Source organism: Procambarus clarkii, chromosome 31 (assembly GCF_040958095.1).
Source record: "Procambarus clarkii isolate CNS0578487 chromosome 31, FALCON_Pclarkii_2.0, whole genome shotgun sequence".
Taxonomy (NCBI): Eukaryota; Metazoa; Arthropoda; class Malacostraca; order Decapoda; family Cambaridae; genus Procambarus; species Procambarus clarkii.
In genome coordinates this window covers 29,312,577-29,336,405 of record NC_091180.1, presented here as the reverse complement: position 1 = coordinate 29,336,405, position 23,829 = coordinate 29,312,577, and the positions used below count along the sequence as shown (strand labels likewise).

Genomic DNA, 23,829 nt, shown 5'->3' with positions numbered 1-23,829 from the left:
TCTAACAAATAATTTTAAGTAGGTAAATTCTATCAGAATTAATAAAATGATAACAAATACATTGCAAGAAAAAAATGAGATGAGAGAGATTAGTAAGTATATTAAAGCACCTTGGTATATTAAAGCTCTGATTGATTACATTGACAGCTTGACAAATTAGCTACATCTTAGTTTGTTTCCCTGTTGAAGCTTTTACCTGTTGACACCTATACTTGATAAGTGCTGTTCAGTGACGGGCGACGACGATCCTGGGATCAGATGCGCCGTTATTTGATAAATCACCTGTTTTGACGCCATTTTTAAAGTGTCCGCCACGGAATGTTTTGGTCCAACACGTGACCCCCCCCTAACCCCACCCCTGGGCTCCCCCCTCCCAGACGTCCCTCCCCCCCCCATCGTCTCCGAACCTTTTCCTTGCACTCTAAATTACACTTTAATAAAGCATTTATATAAAAAACGGCATCATTCCAAAATTCATAATATTTGTATATATATTTACTGATTAGTAACATATTGAAATATTAAAAAAAATCCATGAAATTAGATGTTAAGATAGACCATTAGGCTTTAAAGAAGGAAAACGAACGTGCAATATGTTTTGATACGGTGTGACGTCACTGAGCAGCTGACGAAGGAAAACAGATCGTATGGAGACTCGCAGCTCGACCTGCTTAGTCGCAATAGAGGATTTCTGAGGTTTTGACCGCTTTATCACCATGGATGTGCACTGATGTAAGTCTCTGCTTGTTCCTTTTTATGTACGCGACACTTATGTAACATTGTCTTTCTTTGGCGTCGAGATTAGAACTGAATATATATATTTTTTACTGACATTTTGGCTTGACAACAAAGACCCGGAGAGGAAGTTTATGGTGACGCAGACGGTGTCTGGCTGTGTCACACTTGTCTGTGTAGAGTGTTACTGTGGCTCGCTACTGGGTAACACTACACGCTACTTGGATGTAACACTGTTAATTAGCCAGTTTTTTCTTCAATTAGTCGTGAAGAGTGCTTCGTTAGATGAGTATTGATGCTCCACACTGGTGGTCGAAGGCCGTAAAACATCTATAATTGTTTTGAGCAAAATCGAAATAAAGAAATGTATTAATTACTGAAGAAAAACTGAGAGGAAGTAGACAGTGAAAATGTTAAATGTTTAGTTCATTTAAACTAAATGAACTAAACATTCTACATTATTAAGGTTATGATGATCTGGGGTATAGCAGCTTTCGATCCCTTTGAGAATCAAATGCTTGACACGTGTTATTAAAATTGTTACGTTATTAAATATTAAACTAGCTTCTAGAGTAAAGATATGAATTATACTTATTTTACCTGAATATGAAGCATTTGACATGTTACAGTGCTGGGTAAATGAGGAGTATTATTCACAACATGCAAGATATTTGAGGTAGTTGCAGTGCATAAAAATAGGTTGCTTGATGACCAAACTAAACATCAGAAGATGAAGAAACAACGTTTCATCTTCTGATGTGTGGTTTGGTCATCTTATCTTTAGCCATGTTATTGTGACTCATCATCTGCATAGGTTGCTTGATGCAAGCATCATCAGTACAAAACTTCACACCCTGTACAATCAAATTAGTCTTTAAATATGATTGCTTCATTGTAAGAATATTGTTAGATGGAGTTTAATGCTAACAAATTTAGTGTTCCAAGCCTAGGGAATTATAATGGTTAAGATATCAACTGAATAATGTTGAAATGCCAAATATGTATACAAAAATATCTGGGGAGTCATGACAGTAGTGATAGTAATGAGACCATTAGTGTTATTCTTCAGCTTTTGAGCCCTTTTTTTTAGATCCCATTAAGATTATACTTTAAAGTTTAAGAACATAAGAACAAAGGTAACTTGCAGAAGGCCTATTGGCCCATACGAGGCAGTTCCTATCTATAACCACCCAATCCCACTCATATACTTGTCCAACCCGCGCTTGTAACAATCGAGGGACCCCACCTCCACCACGTTACGCGGCAATTGGTTCCACAAATCAACAACCCTGTTACTGAACCAGTATTTACCCAAGTCTATCCTAAATCTAAATTTATCCAATTTATACCCATTGTTTCGTGTTCTGTCTTGTGTTGATATTTTTAATACCCTATTAATATCCCCCCTGTTATGTCCATTCATCCACTTGTAAACCTTTATCATGTCACCCCTAACTCTTCGCCTTTCCAGTGAATGCAACTTAAGCTTTGTTAATCTTTCTTCATATGAAAGATTTCTAATTTGGGGAATTAACTTAGTCATCCTACGTTGGACACGTTCAAGTGAATTTATATCCATTCTATAATATGGCGACCAAAACTGAACTGCATAATCTAAATGGGGCCTAACCAGAGCAAGATATAGCTTAAGAACCACACCAGGTGTCTTGTTACTAACGCTTCGATTAATAAATCCCAGTGTCCTATTCGCCTTATTACGAACATTCATGCATTGATCCTTTTGTTTTAAATTCTTACTAATCATAACTCCCAGATCCCTTTCGCAATCCGACTTCACAATCTCAACACCATCTAGCTCGTATCTTGTAACTCCATCATCATGTGTTTTGGTCATCACACTAGAATGGGCATACACTTTCTTTAACATGTCTAGAGCAGGACGAGTGATTGAAGGATGAGAGTGGAGTGATTCCCCAGGGTGGAGTTGAGGAGTGGAATGATTCCCCAGGGTGGAGTGGGAGTGAGTGGAGTGATTCCCCAGGGTGGAGTGGGGGAGTGGAGTGATTCCTCGGGGTGGAGTGGGGGAGAGTGGAGTGATTCCCCAGGGTGGAGTGGGGGAGTGTGGAGTGATTCCCCAGGGTGGATTGGAGGAGAGTGGAGTGATTCCCCAGGGTGGAGTAGGGGAGTGGAGTGATTCCCCAGGGTGGAGTAGGGGAGTGGAGTGATTCCCCAGGGTGGAGTGAGGAGAGATTCCACAGGGTGGAGTTGGGGAGAGTGGAGTGATTCCCCAGTGTGGAGTGGAGAACAATGGAGTGATTTCCTAGGGATGGGGGGGGGGGGGGGGAGAATGGAGTGATTCCCCAGGTCCAGACACCAGCATGGAATCAGAGGGACCCTAAACTAACATAACAAAATCAATAATTTATGTTCTTAATATAATATAATAATAATATTTAAAATAAACCAGTAGGAAACAATTTACAGTATTGAAAATAAAGAAAATCACTCAGCCTATTAGGCAAATCAGGCCTTGAATAGTAGGCCGAGAAGTGCGTTCTGGGGCTACTAGGTGCCCCAGAACTTTAGCTGAAAGGGTTGGTTAGGTTCGGTCATATATCTACTTTAATTTTAACTCCAATAAAAAAAAAATGACCTCATATATAATGAAATGGGTAGCTTTATCATTTCATAAGAAAAAAATTAGAGAAAATTTATTAATTTGTGAAAACTTGGCTTATTAGGCAAATCGGGCCTTGCATAGTAGGCTGAGAAGTGCGTTCTGGCTACTAGGTACGACATATATATATATATATATAATATATATATATATATATATATATATATATATATATATATATATATATTCATTCCCTACACTTGCACCAGAGGTGGTACCCCTTTTAGGTATAAAAATATATATATATATATATATATATATATATATATATATATATATATATATATATATATATATATATATATATATATATATATATATATATATATATATATATATATATACTTATAAAATATAAGTATATATTATATAAATAAATATAAATAATGCAGGTGAGTAGAGGAACAGACATCTTCTGGCTCCTGTTAGCAGGCTGAGAGCATTCCCTACCCATAACTAATGTTAAGCCTTACCCACAAGTTTTCCTTGGTTCACAACCTGCCAGTATGTTAACAGCCAGGTTCCCAATTACTGCTGGGTGAACTGAAGCAAACAGTTAAGGATTGATGCCCAGACAATCCTTCCTGGCCAGGACTCGAATCTAGACTCATCGCTCCCAATGCACAGGGTGAGTGAGGTAACACAGTGTCTTCCCCCCCCCCCTCCAAAAATAAGTATCATGTGCTAAAGGTTTGTACTTTTGGAAATTTACTTTTATCTCAAATACTTATTACTACAGTATACAAAATAAGATTAGGCAAAAGATGGTGATGCATAATTAATCTATAGTGGCAGTATATAGGTACAGTAGTCATTTTATAGTTATAGTTCTAAAGAATAACTTGTACTGCACTGTACATTGATGGACTCTGTTAATGCTGTTTCATCAGCAAGGTCTGTGACCTGTCAGGGTATTAATAGTTCTGGACACGATCCTAAAGTCTCAAAAGTATATATCAAGACAATCTTGCAACAGCTCTTGGAGGAGGAAAAACATTGTACAGTACATACTTTGCCAAGAAGGTATGTCTGCCAAATAGCACATGCTAGATTGAGTATTTGACACCTGATATAAAACTGTGCTTCCTCAATTTGTGTGCTTGGATCTTGTTAGTAAGTTATACTTGTAGACCATGCTTCTCATTTCTCTTGTGCTTGCAACATGGAAAAAGTTATGGAAGGCTTTTGTTCTGCTTGCAAGAACATTTGTAATAGTTATACTTATGAGTGAATGAAACAATACAGTACCGTTCCCATAAATATGATTGCCACTTTGCAGATATAAGCAATTAGGAAATATTTATTACACAGGAAGAAAAAATTGAAATTTGTTGCACAATTAGGTCCATCAGGGCATATCTTTTATTGTTATTCTGCCTTATTAAAATCATTGCACAGTATTTATAAAATTATTTTTTGTATTTATTTTAGAAAAACTTTGTCTTATACTGTTCAAGGAAACTGAATTTACTAAATACTTGTATGGCTTTTTTTTTTTTTTTTTTTTTTTACTATTTTCAGATAGAAAAGTTGTAAGGATTTCAGTGGAACAATTTGCAGATTATAAGTCCAAGATTTATATTGATTCTGCATTTTTGCAGTAAAATTCTTACAAGCTGCAAGTGTAAACTTTAAACAGAGAATGTTATAGCATTATTGTGGAAAGAAACATCAGAATTGGCAAGGCTGCACGCAAAGTTTCCTTGCTGTGATAAATCAAGATGGGGGGAGCAGTGAGTGCTGGTGTTGATAATGACGATCTTGTCGACAACCTTAAAGCTGCCAGCTACATCACTACACCACTGCTTGAACGTGTGTTTAGAGCTGTGGATCGTGGAAATTATTTCACATCAGAGAATCGCGAACAAGCTTATAGAGACAATGCATGGAAAAAAGGAAATTTACATTTGTCTGCACCCTGCATATATGCAAAGGTGGGTACTGATAGTCATTTCATTTAACGTGTGTGATATAACTAATTTTCATTACTTGTTCTTTCCAGCAGAAATTTATGTGATTGAGGTGCAAAAAGTTTGGCATGGAATATACCATATCTAATGAAGTCTGAATAATCAGATTATATAATTTTTATGGCTATAGCAAAAGCTTGACAAAATTGTCACATTAGTCAAAGGCAAATTAAAGGGTATCTTGGAATTCTTTACCATTGTTCTTTTTGGTTTCTCATTGTTCTTGCTGTTAATTTAAAGTAAGTGGTAATGTGTTACAGTTTTGTATATTTTCAATTCTGTAAAGAATAACAAAAGTGTACAGTATGGAATGTGTGTTAGGGAATAAAAGTTCAAGAAGTATTGTAATTTTATCTCCAAAACAGAATAGATTTATGCAGGAATGATAAAACTGTAGAAGCTTAATGGGCCATCTGATGTACTGTACTTTTTATTGTGCTCTACAGCCCCTTCACACACTCTAACTTACCCAGTAGCTGACCTACACTTCACTCTTATTATTCAGTAGTTGTCTATTTCTTTAGAATTTTCTGACCCTGTTTTTCTTTTGTCACAAATCATTTTTATAATAATAATAATAATAATTATTATTATTATTATTATTATTAGTAATATTATTTTCATAACATAAGAACATGTTAGTGGTATATGGTTAGGTACTGGGGTTGCATATTAAATAAAGCCATTAATACATAGTGTTATGGGCAGTGTACTTGCAATGTATACTGTACTGTCTTTTAACTTACACTGTCACATTAGAAATACAGACCTTGTTTGGTCACCATTAACCAGCTCTTTCATATCCCCTTGAGCCACCAAAAACATCATTAGTTTGCAGCATCTTTTAAGTTCTTGTGTAATGTTTTCTTATGCTTACCATTACTCATTGGCTCCCCAAGGCAATTAAGGACATAAGAATAGAGGAAACTGTAAAGGCCAGTCTTTAAGTCACCTATTTATATCCAACCACAACCACTCTTATATTTATCTAATCTATATTTACAATGATCCAGCAGCCCTATCATGTTATGTTACTTGACAATGTATTCCATAAATTTACAATCCTATATCCAAGTAAGTACAGTATTTGTATGATTATGGAGCCTTCTGGAGAAACTTTTTCTCTGGCCTTTTCCTAATGGGAAGTGTCCCACTGGAAGTAAGACATCAGTACTAAAGATACATTTTCATACTCTTGCCTATTTTATACTCATCGTTTTATTTAGTGATGATATTGAGGACCACATTAATATCCCCCCTTTAATACAGTACTGTATATGCTTTCATCCATTTGTACAATTGTCATGTCCCCTTCAATCATTTTATTTTTCTAGAGAATAGTAATTAAGATTCTTTAACCTCTCTTTATAAGGAAGGTTGAGGTCCTAATTTCTGGTATTAATTTTGTCATCCTTCTCCATACATTTTCTATAGTATTTATTCATTATATAGTAGTGTGTCAAAACTGTACTGCTTAATGTAAATGTTGCCTAACAAGATCAAAATAAGGTGAAGACTGTCTCTATTAATAATGTATCTGGCAATTGACCATTTTTTCTATTTTCTGTTGCAAATATTTATACAGTACATTAATTTCTTAACTTAAGATCCCTACTAATCATGATGCCCAGATATTTTTTGTATTCAAATGTAGCAAGTATCAGTGTTCAACCACTATCTTGTAATTAAAGTTTCCAATGCTAAGACTCCTACTTTAATCAGCATCAAATTACATCTGCCAATCTCTTGTCTGCTTTAAGACAAAGAGGGTCCCGGTAGTACAGTCGGGTTTGTTCTCGACTCAGTCAAGAAGTATGGGTTCGAATCCCGGGACAGAAATAGTTGGGCCCATTTCCTATCACTTAATTCCCCTGTCCACTGAGCAGTAAATAGGTACCTAGGAGTTAGTCAGCTTATGGGGTTGCTTCCTGTGGAGGGTTAGTAATCTGACCTTTGGCAGGGGGGGGGGGGACTTCAGTATAAGCCTAACATGTACTGTATGTATATACTGACTGCCTGTCCCCAGGCAGGTAGTATTAACAATAAATTATTATTAATTATATAAGTCTTAAGCAGATGAGGATTCACAATAACATGGCTGAAATATGTTGATCAAACCACACGCTAGAAAGTAAAGGGACGACGATGGTTCGGTCCATCCTGGACCATTCTCAGCAATCGACTTGAGAATGGTCCAGGATGGACTGAAACGTTGTCGTCCCTTCACTTTCTAGTGTGTGGTTTGGTTAACATAAGTCTTAAGTCATCCTAAAGCAATTTTTTTTTTTTTAGTTCTGAATTCATTTCCTGCCCCCTTGTAGTGTTTCTGGCAATTTTTCTAAAGGTATTCAATCTTTACTAAACTGTTTGTATATATGACAAACAGAGCCCCTGGGCATTCCACTTGCAACGTTTTCCCAGTCACAGACCTACTTTCTTATAAATAACCATCAACTTTTCCAACTTAAGATATCATCCCCATACCTGTACTATGTATATCTACCTTATTTTAATAAGCCTTGTTTGAGGGTAGTGAAATTTCTCTTGCTCTTGTGGCTTGTTTCATGGCTCTTGCTCTCTTCCTTTAGCTTGATAGCTCTTGCTCTCTTCCTTTAGCTTGATAGCTCTTGCTCTCTTCCTCTAAGTTGTACAGTTATCAGCACAGTTAGGTAATAACGAAATGTCTCCAAATTCGGTTCCCGGCTAGAACATAAATATTTAAGCAGGTTCCCTAATGTCCCCCTGATGCCTTTATTCACCTAATTTTAAATAGGTATTTGGCAGCAGCTGTTAGTTACTGGAAGGGAAGATTATTAAGGAGGGACCTTAATAATCCTGACTGACTGCCTTCTGTCTATTGGAAACTGGCCCTAAAATTGGATATAGGCTCATGTATTTGAAATTTATCTGAATATTGCTAAATTCCTTATTTAAATATGGCTTTGAAAGTGTGTACAGTCAAAGAAATAATTATATTGAATAACTAACATCTGTAATAAACCTTTCAGTTGTTTTATCTGTAAAAGTGCAAAAATCTCTTGTACTCATTGAGTGTACCATTAATTTTGATATACTGTATATACTGTACATTCACTATTTATGGTGCAAAAATTCCTAGAGTAATGTATTAACATTGTATGACAAGTGCATTTAATGTTGCTGTTGCCATGGTTTCTCTGATACTTATAGTTTTGGGTGTCTGTATTAGGTGATGGAAGGCCTTCAGTTAGCACCTGGACACTCATTTCTCAATCTGGGCTCTGGCACAGGGTACCTCTCCACTATGGCAGGCCTCATTATAGGTAAGTTTAAATACAGTGAGCGCAGAGGAACGACTTCAGTTACAGTAATGTTTGTGCTGTAACTAAACCATCATCTGTAGTTTTCACACATTGCCTTTACCTTTTTGGAAATATTGAGGGGAAACCAAGTTTAATATTCCTCAGTTTTCACTTCTATTTCTCCAGGAGTTCTTCCATTTCTCCAGGAGTTGACCCAGATAAGGTATTAAATAATTTGTAAAGATTCCTCATGATATTATAATTTTGAAATACTGTACAGTAAATGAGCGTTAACTCTTGTATAAAAGAACAAATATGAACATTGTGCTACAAAAAAATAATTGATTACAAAATGAGGTTTGTCATGGTAAGTTTACATCAAGGGTTATATAGAAAAGTAAAATTAAAGAAAGGCTTTGTGATACTAAAAGTTGAAAGGTGGCTCTGGTGATGTACAGTATTAAGATCTTTAAGTATTGAAACTTTTATAAATACTGAAATCCACTGGAAAAGTTAATGGTAAATGGTTACTCTAGTTTAACCTTGAGATACAAATTGTAATTTATAATGTTTTTGTTAATATAGGTCCATATGGTATTAATCACGGGGTGGAGCTTCATGCAGATGTTGTCAAATATGGACACGAGAGATTAGAAGAATTTAAGAGGGTTTCACCAGCCATTGATGCTTTCACTTTTTGTGATCCACAATTTGTGCAAGGTAAGTATTATTTGGGACTCAACACAAAAGTAAGACAGTTTTAGATGGTTAAGTTCTAGTCCAAATACCCTTAGAGCTGGACATAGTGCTTGCCATGGTCGCACAAACTGAAGTCATTAATTTATAATGTAAGATAACTGGGACATTAAAAGTTTTAAGTGATTGAAGTTACAAAAAAAAAGGGCAAATTTGATAAACTGCATTGTATTGTACTCAAGATGTGTGACAAATGTACAGTACTGTAATTTGTAAGAGAATGATGGCAGTGTGCATGCTGAGCTCTGTGGCAGTGGTGGCGAGTGCCATTTGTGATTGCTTTCTAAACTTCTGTTTACCAAACACTATTTTACTCTAGTGATGTTGATCTTTGTTTTTCCATGTACCATGTGATGATAAAGATGAAGTTGGAGCAACAGTAATCTACAAAGCATGTATTAGAATAGTGTAAGGAATGAAAATGTCATGGACATATATAGTGTGCAAAAGTCAATAAAGTGCATGATTGGAGACAGCATACAGAGAGGGGTAGATTGTGAAGTGTGTTAATAGAAATTTGAGAGTAGGAGAGCAAGGTCATGAAGAATGTGGAAGGGCATTGTAAATGTGTAAGAAAGCTGGGAGTGAGTATGAACAACACACAGATTATAGTAAGGGACAATGCTGGGTGGAAGTAGTTTGTAAGAAAGGAGTGAATGTATATGAATATAAGCTGTTTGATCATTCACAGGGATCACTGTACATCAGGTTATGTGAAGCGGTTCTGTGTTGCTTTGAATGACTGCTGGAATGTGGTGGAGCTTGTTAATTCATGCTATAAGTCTGCATGTTGTATTGTGAAGGATACAGTATAATGAATTATATTTTTTAATATCTGTAATTTACACTCTAGTATTATTAATTTATTTTTGTTTTTTGGGCTGATGGCTCCCATCCCTATGAAAGAAGGTAAAGGGATAATGATACTGTATATATATGTATATGGTATGTATGCATGCATTAATCTGAAAAAGATGCTTCTGTGCATTTAGCACATGTTCTCGAGTGCAAGTTGCTTTGATTAAACAAGAAGTAACTTTTGATGTTTTACACTTCAAAATTTAAGGGAGTTCCCAGCATTATTAGATGTAATGGGAATGTGCCAAGTACCTTCATGTACAGGTTGATGGCAATTTAGCTAGCTTTCAATAATTTACCATTGAGGACAATTGATGCTGTCAGCTCTACATGTATCTGGTTTTGAAATTTGTTTATTCTTTGAAACTTTTTACACATTTAGTTGAGGACATTAATGGTAGGTAAAGTAAGTTCCATTCTACAGTACAGTACTTTAGAATTTTCTCTTTACATTCTCAAATAATTGTTTATCTTTGTATACTGTAATAGAATGAGATGTATGGTTATGTCCATTTAGCTATTATGCAGCCTCTCCTCTTACAGGAAACTGTTTGTGTTTGCCCCCGGATATGCGTCTATATGATCGTGTATACTGTGGAGCCTCATGTCCTGAAACTCATGAACAATATATGAAGGCCCTCATTAAGGTTAGTTCATTTACATGCAAAGTGTTGTTCACCGCAACATAAATATCTTTACGGCTCCTAGTGTTTTGTCGCAAAAATGGGGCAAGAGACAAACCAGGAGGATTTGAGAGGTACCAGTGCAGGTCATGCTCTGCAAAGGAAAAGTAACAAGAGGAGTAAAAATGAATAAGGTTACTAAATTTGAAAAAATTATGGAGAATGATCAGATTTGTTATATATATATATATATATATATATAATGTCGTACCTAGTAGCCAGAACGCACTTCTCAGCCTACTATGCAAGGCTCGATTTGCCTAATAAGCCAAGTTTTCACGAATTAATTGTTTTTCGACTACCTAACCTAACCTAACTTTTTCGGCTACCTAACCTAACCTAACCTATAAAGATAGGTTAGGTTAGGTTAGGTAGGGTTGGTTAGGTTCGGTCATATATCTACATTAATTTTAACTCCAATAAAATAAAATTGACCTCATACATAATGAAATGGGTAGCTTTATCATTTCATAAGAAAAAAATTAGAGAAAATATATTAATTCAGTAAAACTTGGCTTATTAGGCAAATCGGGCCTTGCATAGTAGGCTGAGAAGTGAGTTCTGGCTACTAGGTACGACATATATATATATATATATATATATATATATATATATATATATATATATATATATATATATATATATATATATATATATATATATATATATATATATATATATATATATATATATATATATATATAAATAAAATATCATATATCATATCATATATATCACACACACACACGCACAAAAGAAGGTACATTGGGTTTATGAGAGTACATAGCATGATGTGTTTACATTCTTGTAAAGCCACTAGTACACAGCGTTTCAAGCAGATCATTAAGTAACTACTCAAGTGAAGTTACAAGGCCATGCATGTAGTGTCCTGTCTTCTCTATACTCTGTCATATTAATTTGTTGAGCTTCCAGTGCAATTAGTGTACATTACCCTCTCATTTAATTCCTTTTTTTACCACTATAAACAAAAAAGTGTTTAATTTGAATGTATAAATTCAGAATGCAGATTTTAAAAATTACTTACTTTTATTCCTATGATAAAATTTGTACACTGTGATCGTATCGTCTTTTCTGCCTGCTAGTTTTGTGGGTTGATATGGTGTTTTGACTAAGTGCATAGATGATAGCTGTGGTGGCTGGCTGACCTGGCTGAGCCACCTCTAGGCACTATTCTGTATGTACCATGCACACTCTTAATTTTCCTGAGTCTTTTTATGTTTACCTATGTGTTCTCATTCAAATACGCATTTATGCAGCTTTATAAAATAATTTTTTTTTAGATTAGGCAAAGTCTTTATTAAAACTTAACCAGTAAAACCAAAATGGTGAGTGGGCTGGAGTAGCCATTGTTGATATTGCTCTCACAACAAACATTTAATAAGTTTATGGAAAAGCTTAGAGCCATCAGTCTTCAGGTCATAGGTCATAGTACACTAATTATACAGTATTGTACAAAATATAGTCATAAGGCATGTTAAATGGACTGTATAAAGTTATGCCAAGTTAATTAGTCTATTACTGCAGTGGTGCAAAACAAGCCAGTTAAGTGCATAACACTGACCCACAATCATCATGCTTGGATACAACATGGCTTTACTCTACTATTCTTGGTTTCCCAGTGTTAGGGACAGGAGCTTGTTAGGTTTATCAAGGTCACCCTAGGCCAGTGACATACTTTCCCCAGGATTGCCAAACTCTTGGGTACCGTCTGCTGCTAGGTAAACAGAGGCATCAGGTGAAAAGAAATATGCACAAATACCTGTCCTGTGTAGAAATTTAAATTTAGTACTTTTTGATTGTGAACCAACTGCACTGACAGCTGAGTTGCAGGGTCTGTTAGAAATGGTTGTATTATTAGGGTACACCCAGTTAAACTAATTGCTAGATAGTTTTAAATTTCATTACAGTACAAGAATTAATTAAATTACTCTTTAATTGATTGTCTTGAGCAGCCAGGTGGTGTATTGGTGATGCCAATCAATGATCAACTCGTGAAGATGACTCGTAATGGACCACACACATGGGAAACTGTGTCCTTACTACCTGTCTCCTTCTCTTCTCTTGTTATGCCGGATTCTAACCACCCTCCGGCTACAGTCACCCTCCGTAAGCAAGCTTTGTCCAATAAAAGTTAATTTAGCTGTTCAAGGATTATTATATTCAGTAATCAAAATGAATGATCATAAAATTATTATAATTTACCTTGGATAAAAATTTACTATACAGTGGAACCTCGGTTTTTGTATGCCTCTATTTTCCAAATTTTCGGTAATTGATCTCAATTTCTTTAAAAAATTTGATTCGGTACTCATTGTTTGCCTTGATGTTCGAAATTTGTTTACATGTATGAATCCAACGAGCATGTAGTGTCACAGCGAGGCGTGCCTCAGTTTACCAGTGTCCTGCCGGGGTTGACGCCCACGCTTGAATTCTTTGTGAAGAATTTCATTGTTTTTGTTCCTTTTTTAGTTTCTAAGCATAAAAGTAATTATTATATATCATGTCATTGGTTCCAAAAAAGTGGTAAAGTTCAACCTAAGAGAAGAACTTTGAGGATGACCATAGAGCAAAACAAGAGATCATTCATAAACATAAAAATGGTATGCGGGTTGTTGAACTTACTAGACTGTACAACAAAAGTATGTCAGTGGTATGTTCTGTAATTGCTAAGAAAAAGGAAATTTCTCCGGCTGGAGAAAATTGTGACCTGAATGTGTTCCAGAACGAGGTTTCGAGGGATTTGAGCCTTAACCTGAAGTGCCTAGTGTTGAGGAAATTGTTTCTCTGGGTCAGAAATTGGGCTTGGAGTTGGATGGTGCTGATGTGGAGGAGTTGATGGAGGAACACAGCAAAGAACTGACCACCGACGAACTCCTAGCCCTTCACAATCAGCAGCAACAAGAGACAACTGAGGAAATTTCTTCAGGGGGGGGGGGAGGAGGCAGTAAAGGATGTCCCTTCCTCAACAATTAAGAAATGATGTACAATATGGGAAGAAATGCAAAGTTTTGTTGAAAAGTCTCGCCCAGTTAAAGCTGTAGCAGGCCGTTGTGTTAACCTTTTTAATGACAATGTGATGTCTCACTTCAGACAAGTGTTACAACGTAGGGAAAAACAAGTGTCGCTAGACAAGTTTTTAATGAGAAAAATAAACAGTGAGCCACAACCAGGTCATAGTGGTATGCAGGCAAAATGTAAGAGAGAGTAGGCCAGAATTGTCATTACTGCCTGATGTTATAATGGAAGGGGACTTCCTTTCCAAACACCAACACCTTTCCCTCCCCCCTACTCACTGTCTTCCATATGCCAACAAGAGTCCTCCATAAAGGTAAGGTACCTAAGAGTAGTTTTATGTATAAAATGTATTTTTTAGTTAATATTTTGGGGAGTCTGGAACAGATTAATTCAATTTACATTATTTCTTATGGGAAAATTCGTTTTGCTTTTTGTATTTTCAGTTTTCGAACCTACTCTGGGAATGGATTAAATTCGAAAATGGAGGTACCACTATACATGGATATAATGTTTGTGTAAAATAGCATATAAAAGTGAATATTTGTATTAATTCATTAACATTTTATTATTACATATCCTTAGTTTGGTGTGTTTTGTATTGAAAGGTTATTTAATATATTGTAGTTACTATAACTGATTCAGGTCAGTTTCCAGTTATTGTTTCTGATGGATGGAAGATGTGAAGTCACAGGTGGCTAAAGGTTCAGTTCACGTAAATGAACAAGGAATATTGGAGAGTAGACTAAACAGTATGGAAGAGCATCTAGGTAAACCAAAAATTAAAGTAATCTCCTATATTAGTCATAGAACATCACTCAATATGAGGCTAGTTAGTTTTGTTTAAAACTCATGAATGTGTTCAAATTTATAGTATTTATTATTCTTTTAATTTTACTACCATAGCTTGTGTGGAGCTTCCAGATCTTCAAGACATGTGTCGTCAGGAGCTTCGCTCACTCCTTCGTGCAAACATTGAATATGAGCATCCTGATCTAGTGACAGCTGCAAATAGACCAGTTCACAAACACTCAAGGCCACGTGATCGTCGACAGATTCGGCGAATAGTTGTTCCTTATGTTCCTGTTCCTTTCTATGAGTCTGATGATGACCCACAGATGATTTCAGATGATGATGAAGATGGGGATGATAATGAAGCTGAGCGGCGCACAGCTAATCAATTATCTGCCTTCATTGAAATGGCTAGAAATCTTGCTGGTCAGCGAAGGCGGGAGAGAGAGAGGGAGGATAATGAGGCAAGACAAAATCTGCGTGAAGAAAGGGGCGCAGATACTGATGCACTGGAAACTGGAGAGGAACAGAAAAATCATGTTACACACAACAGCAGCAATGATTCCGAAATGGATGAAAATCATGATACTGCAAAAGAACTAGGGAAATCTGCAAAGCAAGTAGTACCAGTTAAAGAAAATGAAGTGGACAAAGATGGTGAGGAAATGGTTGCAGAAAGACCTCAGAATGGGGATGAACCACTGCCATCAGTTTCTTCTTTGCCACATTCTGATCCAATCCCAATGACTTCTACACCTGTTATGCCAGTAAAGTCAAATAAGAAAAGAGAAAAGTTTGATAGCGGAGTAGGGGATGAAATTGAAAATGGAAAAGGACCAAGTTCAGAATCGGATCAGGGAGATGGTGACATTGACATGGATATTGATTCTACAGATTCTGATTACTCTGATAATTCAGCTCCAAGAACCAAAGTGAATAGACTTTTAGATCCGGATGATCCTATTTGCGCATGTGGAGGAAACTGCAGCGAGACTTTTAAGACAAAAAATGATGATGATCCTGAAGATAATGAAGTTGAAGGTGAAAGGTCTAAGAGTGCATCTGCGGCAGAAACTTATTCTACACACATGCGGGAAAAAATTGGTTTTCTTCCTCTGCCCCATGCTCTGAAACTGTACCTGAACTATAATAGGGAATTGTAAGTCTGGCTTTATAAGCAGTTCCTTTATGAATTGTGAAAAATCTAATCATTTATTTTGTGTAAGAATTTAATTTTAAATTTGTATTACTGTACACAATACAACTCATTCTTGTTTGCATATGTGATAAGATTTATAGGAAACTTGGTGATATGACTAGTATGTTTAATCCATTTTAATAGCAGTTTGGTAATGTTGAACTTGGCATAATGCAGTGGCACATTATACAGTATATTAGTTCATCACAGATCTGGACAAATAGCATGTCTTAAGTATGATCAAAGCATTATCCCAGATCAAGAAATGGAGTAGTTAAATCCTTCAAATTTGGGTGTTTATACCAGTGAAGGAATGGCTTAGTTATATTATTTGATGTTTTAACTTGGCTGGCTCAACAGTAACCGTAGCTCACCGTCCATCACCATTCTACTCTTCCCCAAAAGCTATTCATATATCTACTTGAATTGTGGCGAGGATGTACTATGGGATGGTGATAATGCTCATATAGTGGTACAGTATATATGCAGTACAGTTTACAGTATATACAGTACATTTGTGTAATTTTTACAGATGAAGGCATGTTTTATCTATAAAAGTTACCTTAAACTAAGCACATAGGACATGATTCGTCTTACATTATGAAACTCCTAAAAGCCAGTTAAAGTTGTGGCCACTTAGATTATTCTTTACTAGAATCATATTAGCTCCTTATAGGAATATGAGAGATGTACGTTGTCTTATTTATTGTTTGTATGACAACATGCAACTGCCACTATATTGGCATCTTAAAGACAAGTGGGATAATAGAACAGTAATTTGGGGGAATGTCTTGGCATCGTTTGTTGGTAAAAAATTAATAACGTGATAGTTTACTTATATTCATCATTAATACAATAGCATTAAGTTCATTGTTAAGTAAATTTGTACTTGATACATCTGTACTGAATGAAAGAGGAAACACTTTAGTTGAGCCAATCAAGGACCAAAGTTATAATACAAAATTAAAAAATAAATATGAGAGTCTGACATACATTCTGCTTTAATAAATTTACCATTTGTATATATACAATTCCAAAATTTATTATATATATATATATATACATACAAACTTTTAATGAATATAAATATTGCAAGTCTTGTCTAGAGTTCAGTACAGTATTTAGAAAACTTAATTTGGTGTGAATGTGCAGGACTCTTTTTTTTTTTTTTTTTGGGGGGGGGGGGGGGGATCACAAAGTAAAAATAGTGTTTTGGGATTAAAAAGAACTGAATCAGTGTTGAATCATGTCATTGATTTGTAAAGAACACTGGTTCAAGCATGCACGCGCGAATGTACATGCACTGAATGAAAGTGCATTCTTTATGCATTTAAGTTCCACCATTGGGGTTTAGGGAACAAATTTTATAAATTTTCTTGAGGCTTGTTGAGTAGTTATCACATATACAAATCTTACATTCATTGTAGCTCTACTAAAATTTGGATGTATACACTATAATTAAAACTTTGTTAATAGGAAAATAGTTGACATCTTCAGTTAAATAACTTTGACCAAGTTGCCAAGTTTGTATATATATATATATATTATATATATATATATATATATATATATATATATATATATATATATATATATATATATATATATATATATAATGTATGTATATATATATATGTATGTATAATGTATTGTTTTACTATAAAAATTCTTTTTTGTAATAGCATGTATCAGTAACTTATTTTCTTCCATGCCAGAGATATTACCAAAGTGCCTGCTAATCAGAATTTTTTTCTTTTTAGCCATTTTGATATTGAGGTGAAGGAAAGGGAAATATCTGGATAAAATGCCAAACCATTACAACTATATAGCACTGGGAAGGGTAAGGATTTGGGATGGGAGGAAGGAACGGTGCCCAACCAATTAGACAATCGGGGATTGAACGCTGATTGCATGAAGCGAGACCGGCGCTCTACCGTTCCGCCGAAATGGTCGAGAATACGACAATGTACTGTATACATAGACCAACAGTAGGATCTGTTGAGATTCCTCTGGACACATGCTGGGGTAGCAGAACCAAAGCTGTTTATGAGGACGAGCTGCCCACGTGTGAAATTTTGCAAGACCCTGACCAACATGTGAAGGTTTATACTCCTCCAACTTCCTAAAAGCCTTTTTCTTTGAACTTTTTTCCTCAACAAACACTTGCTACTTCAACCTCAACCAAACCTAAACGTGCACAGTATGCTACTATATAACTTAATTTATATGTGAAAATATGCAGACGATGAGTCACAATAACGTGGCTAAAGTATGATGACCAGACCACACACTAAAAGGTGAAGGGACGACAACGTTTCGGTCCGTCCTGGACTCAAGTCGATTGTGGTGATGAAGTTGTTGTTGTTTTAGATTCAGCTACTCAAAACAATAAGTTCCAGTAGCACGGGCTATGGTGAGCCCGTAAGTGGAGGCTCTTTGGAGCCCTTAGCTGTATCAGTGGCTGATACTAGAGATCTGGTGATGGATGGGGGTCTTCATAATGGTTTTCAGGCTGGAGGGCTGGCTATACCAGTTATGGAGCTGGTGGGATTAGTGTGGACCTCTAGGTTTTCCGTTTTTTCTTTGTCTGCGTCTTTGGCTGAGCAGTGCTGTCGTTGGAGTTAGGCGACGTGGCCTCCATGAGGATGTCTTGAACCGTGTAGGTGTCGTATTTGTGATGCGGCGGTGGAGCTCCTACCAAGATTTCCTCGTCTGAGGAGTCCGTAACCTCCGTTGTGGGCGTTTTTGTCTTTCGCCTCGCAGCCTTAGGTAGGCTTAGATGACGTTGATTTGTGGTTGTAGCTATTTCAGGAGCGCTAGTGGTGCTGTTATCATTTGTAGACAGCACGTCTGCTAGCGCGGCTGCTGAGATAGTGATGGTAGGAGTGTTGGGAGCTGGAGAAGGAATTACCTCTGTGTCGCCCGGGTCATGGGCGGTTCTGGAGTCGGTGTTGAAGTTGACCACATGGTCGTCCTGGTGGTAGTCTCCGGAGTGGTAGAGGAAGCAGCGAGATTTACGCCAGTGGCTATGATGGGGGCCAGGCCATTGTCTATGTATAATGTTTTTAGTTCACTGACAAAGCGATGGTTGTCTGGTCCTGCAAGCCTTTCCGCTAGTCTAAGACCAGGGATAATGCCTGCACGTGATGCAGGAGGCTGTGAAGGAGCCTGTAGGACCTTGGGTCCTCAGTGAGAAGGCTGTGTCGCCTGGTGCGAGGAGCCACATGTTGGTAAGACCGGAAAGTCTTCTGGTCGATTAGTGAGAGCTAAGGTGGTGGGTTGAATGCTTGGGGCTCTGGTCGAGGAGGTAGACGAGTTGTTTCTCTTGGCTTCAACCTGGGCCTTGATGCTTTCCTGTTTGCGGGGGCAAGCGGTAGAAAATTGCGGGGCGATTGCCATCACAGAGCAAGCAGTGATGGACTGTTGCCTTGCATATGGAGTAGTGATGGTCCAGTGCGCACAGGCTGCACCTCTGGACAGGGTGCTGACACTTGTTGGTCGGGTGGGAGAGCTCGTAGCACTTAAAGCACTGCTGGATCTCATGGTATCGTTCCTTTTTTATTTGGTGGGGTGGTATTTTTTAGGCCGAAGCAGTAGAATCCTTGTGTGGCAGCCTGGGTGGCCGCAGCTATGGTGGTGAACGTAATCTTCATTGATGTTTTGTCGGTGTTGCAGAACTCTAGGTTGAATACCGACAGGTTTGGATTTTCGTCCTCGATATTGTCCATATGATGATGTCGAGGTCGCTCAGCGATCCACTGGCTGGTTCTGCTGGTAAAAACAGTTCTTCCGGCCAGGAACTGACGTGGGAAGTGAGGATGTAGGTAGTGCTCTTTGCGAAGAATGGCATCGTTAGTGAGGAGTTTTTCTAGCTCCTCTTCACATGAAAAGAAGAGCACAATATCTTCACCTTCCTGACTAATGTCAGCGGGTTCGAGGCCAGTAACGTCCTTCATGACCTTTAAAGTATTGCTTCTCCCGATAGCATGACCGTCAAGTGGAGTCTTCCTCTGATGAATTGATCGATTGATGAAGATTAAGCCACCCAAAAGGTGGCACGGGCATGAATAGCCCGTAAGTGGTGGCCCTTTTGAGCCATTACCAGTATCAAGAGCTGATACTGGAGATCAGTGGAGGTGCGACTGCACCCTGCGTGACGGGAGATGTCTCCCGTCTGTAAGTTTACTCTGATGAAGTAAATGCAGGCAATAAATAGGCTAGACAAAAGTGAGGAGCAAAGTGTAGTAGAGGGGATAGTAGTAGGAATAAGAACTGCAGAGGACCTATTGGCCCATACGAGGCGGCTCCTATTATAACCACCGAATGAGATAGTAATAGGAATAAGAGAATGATAGTACGGGAACGTAAAGAAAACAATGAACAGAAAGAGAAAGATAGATAAATGGAAGGGTAAGCTTATGTTAGGTCACGTTTGTTAGAAAGATTAGAGCATTTAAGTATATACTGTGAAAGGGAAGAGTCCACAGCAACAAAGCCAGGACTCGAGTTCACGTTGGGTACATTGTGTATTAGAGCCGATTCAACAAGACGGCGTCTGTGTAGAGGCAGGAAAGATTATTTTGGAGGAAGACCAATCATTAGGATGATTGGAATCCCTCACAATGACAGAAGAGAGCATTGTTAGTGTCTGCAGACTTAACACTTCTCTTATGTTCTTTAAGTCTGTCATTCAGTGTACGGCCAGTTTCGCCAAAGTATTGGAGAGGACAAGACGAACAGGAAATAGAGTAGCCACCAGCAGGATTAGAAGCAGGAGCAGCAGTGTGAACTAGATTGCTACGAAGTGTGTTAGTTTGCCGAAAGGCGAGCTTTATGTTAAGAGGACGAAAGGTATTGGTAAAAGTTTTGAGTTCAGATATGAAGGGAAGGCATAGTACAGTGCTACTAGTGTTGGAAGCAGGTTTAGGATGAAAGAAATTGAGTTTTGCTCGAGAGTAGGCACAGTTGATGAAATGCAAAGGGTAACTAAGGCGAGAGAATGATTTGTAGATAAAGGCAATTTCAGAATCAAGAAACCGAGGGTCGCTGAGGCGTAGAGCGCGGAGGAAAAAGAGAGACGATGACACTTTTCTTAACAGGAGGAGGATGGTAGGAAAAGAAGCGAATGTACATGCCACTATGCATGGGTTTGCGGTAGACAGAGAAAGAGAACCCGGACACAGAGCTATGAACGTAAACGTCAAGAAAAGGAAAGAGGGAATTGAATTCCCACTTAACTTTGAAACGGATAGAAGGAGCCAGATTGTTAAGAGGCGAGGAAAGGCTGGAAAAGATTAAGGTCATGGGGCCATAAAGCAAAAATGTCATCAACATAGCGAAGCTAGAGAGGGGGACGAGTATCGATAGAAGGAAGAAAACCAGTTTCGAAGTATTCCATGTAGAAATTAGCAAGAACAGGGGAGAGAGGGGAACCCATGGCGACACCGAAAGTTTGAGTGTAATATTTACCGTTGAAAGAGAAAGAGAGTCAACACAGAGTCTAATGAGTTCGAGGAAGACGTCAGTGGGAAGCGGGAGAGGAGGAAAGCCCTCAGACGCCTTCTGTACAAGGAAAGAGAACGTCATCGAGCGGAACATTAGCGAACAGAGAGTCGACATCAAGACTAAGCATCTTACAAGAGGGTTGCAGGCGCAGTCTTTCTATGAAGTCCTGAGAGTGACGAAGGTAAGGCGTCAGAGTTTTAGCGAGCCAGGAGGCAAGAGGATAGCTGACAGAGCCCCGTGAAGAAATGATAGGACGAAGAGGAACACCAGGTTTATGAGTCTTAGGAAGACCATAGAAATAAGGAAGAGAAGGGCAGAAACGTCGTCGTCGTCCCTTCACCTTCTAGTGTGTGAAAATATATTTGTGTTCATTTGTTGATGAATGCGTCTTTAGGGTCGACCGCTGAATGGTATGGACTTTAAGGACAGGGTTGTCCCAGAAATGGCGTTCTTGTTCACATTTCTACCCAGTCATTTTACAAACCACGACTGTTGGCAGATCAATGAGCTGCCATTACAGGTAAACTGTTTACCCTTAAAAGTAACCTTTTCCCTTCCTTCAACCACTATTCAACTAGTGGGAAACTGCTTTTGCTACACAGCGTATCTGCCACACCCACTTAATTCTAACATTTAACGGAACAATGTCCTGCTCTTTGTAGAATGTCCCAATTTTCAGGATGATCGATCGATGCTTTCCTGCTGTCACGCCAGGTCACTTGTCCTTACCTTATCTTGCGTCGAGTCCAGGGGGTCAAGGTCCCCGCAGGCCTCCTAGATAGAATCTTTGGTGAATCTGGTACCTTTGATGTCGCTCGCCTTGTCTTAGTTCTCGTGTTTGCTTCTTTAGCAACTTTTGAATATACCGTCACAGACTGTGGTACCGTCTTCCTGGCTTGACGCCTTTGATAATTACTTTTTTTTTCCTACTGTATTGGTACCCAGAGTTATAGATGGGAACGTATTACATGCATCTCACTGAGCAAGAATAGCTTGAGCTACCTCATCCCTTTGTGTATTTATACCTCACTCTTTTAAACACTAGCCATGCTGGTTAATTACTACTTCAGTCAGGTTAAGGCCAGTACTGGCTTGGTGATTATGAAGACAACCCTGCCCTCTGCTTGGGGAAACTTGTCCTCAGTATCGCCAAATAAAAAATTATCAAAAGAAGGCACCAAACCGGGAAGGCTATGTAGCAGCATCAAATGTGCGGGATAATCAGAGGGCGCTAAAGATCACCAAGGATGTCAATACAAGAACAGAAACGCACAAGGCGAACGATAAAAGTATCCGAGTCACCAAGAATACTATCCAGGGACAAGCGACCGCGGGGGACGGTCGGAAAACAATACACACGCTCGTCCCGGAAGTTAGGACAGTCAAGGATATGCACGACCCTAAGAGGGACAATGCAATCTGGACAATAAGTAGCAGGGCAGCGCTCCAAGTGACCACGAGTTAAGCGAGTATGACCAATACACAACCTCGCCAGAGCCGTATCCCATCACCGGTTACGGAGGTAGGACGGCAACGAGGATACACAACTCTTAAGAGTACGTAGTTTGTTACCAGTAACAGATGATCAACCAGCCTGCCAACGGGTAAGGATGGAGGAATGGATAACCGGGTAAGTCGGAATAAGGAATACCTTTACGAGAGGTGGAACAAGAACAGACAGCTTCCCTGGCGGCAGCATCCGCACGCTTATTTAAAGACGCACCAATATGGCTGGGAACCCAACAAAACTCTATCGACTTAAATTTACTGTGAATAAGAAACGGCCAATGCGGGATCTCGACAACCACTGGATGAACCGGATTAAAGGACCCGAGAGCCATGAGGGCACTATGAGAGTCGACAACAACTACAAAGGAATATTGACAACGAGAAAGCAGGAGACGAAGAGCAGAGAGAATAGCATAAAGTTCCGCTATGAAGATGCTAGTCTCCTGAGGTAAGCGACACATATAAGTGCAATCAGGAAAAACAAGAGTAGCCTACACCGTTCACAGACTTAGACCCATATCGGTGAAGACGGAAACGGAGCGGGGGGTGAGAAGAAACGTACTCAAGGAACACACATTTTAGAGCCGTAGGAAGGGTAAAAGCTTTAGTAATGCAAGTTAAGGATGTACAAAACTGCAGAAGGGGGACTCTCCACGGGGGCAGAGCGAATCAAGAGAACAGAAGAGTTAGGAGCTCCAGCAACAGCTGGTGGGGGGGGGGGGGGGGGAAGAGAGAAAGTAATAGCCACGAAAGCGACCAGGACAAGCACCAAGCATCGGCTTCTGGTGACAGACACAAAGGGGCGAAAACTGCGAAATCAGAAGTTGGAGTTCAAAGAAATTGGCGTAATAACCACGAACACTCTACTGAA

At 38.3% G+C, this 23,829-nt stretch overlaps 1 protein-coding gene across 2 annotated transcripts; it reads left to right on the top strand.

Annotated features, from left to right (window-relative positions):
- The first annotated feature begins 595 nt into the window (after nt 1–595).
- LOC123758787 (protein-L-isoaspartate O-methyltransferase domain-containing protein 1) lies at nt 596–16,936 on the top strand. Of its 2 annotated transcripts, none has more exons than XM_045743476.2 (7): nt 596–732; nt 4,895–5,307; nt 8,552–8,645; nt 9,210–9,344; nt 10,782–10,885; nt 12,895–13,048; nt 14,861–16,936. In XM_045743476.2, exons 2-7 carry the CDS (start codon nt 5,095–5,097, stop codon nt 15,907–15,909), a joined length of 1,749 nt encoding a protein of 582 aa, XP_045599432.1. In that variant the 5' UTR covers nt 596–732; nt 4,895–5,094; the 3' UTR covers nt 15,910–16,936. The 2 variants fall into 2 exon arrangements, with proteins under 2 accessions (XP_045599432.1, XP_045599433.1); XM_045743477.2 differs by lacking the exon at nt 596–732 and adding an exon at nt 867–939.
- The last annotated feature ends 6,893 nt before the right edge of the window (nt 16,937–23,829 follow it).

What these genes read in the sequence shown, in the direction of transcription:
- LOC123758787 (XM_045743476.2), top strand. Translation starts at nt 5,095, where the DNA reads ATGGGGGGAGCAGTGAGTGCTGGTGTTGATAATGACGATCTTGTCGAC. An exon ending in TGATCCACAATTTGTGCAAG is followed by an intron (nt 9,345 to 10,781) that starts GTAAGTATTATT and finishes CTCCTCTTACAG; the next exon opens with GAAACTGTTTGTGTTTGCCC. An exon ending in ATATGAAGGCCCTCATTAAG is followed by an intron (nt 10,886 to 12,894) that starts GTTAGTTCATTT and finishes TGTCTTGAGCAG; the next exon opens with CCAGGTGGTGTATTGGTGAT.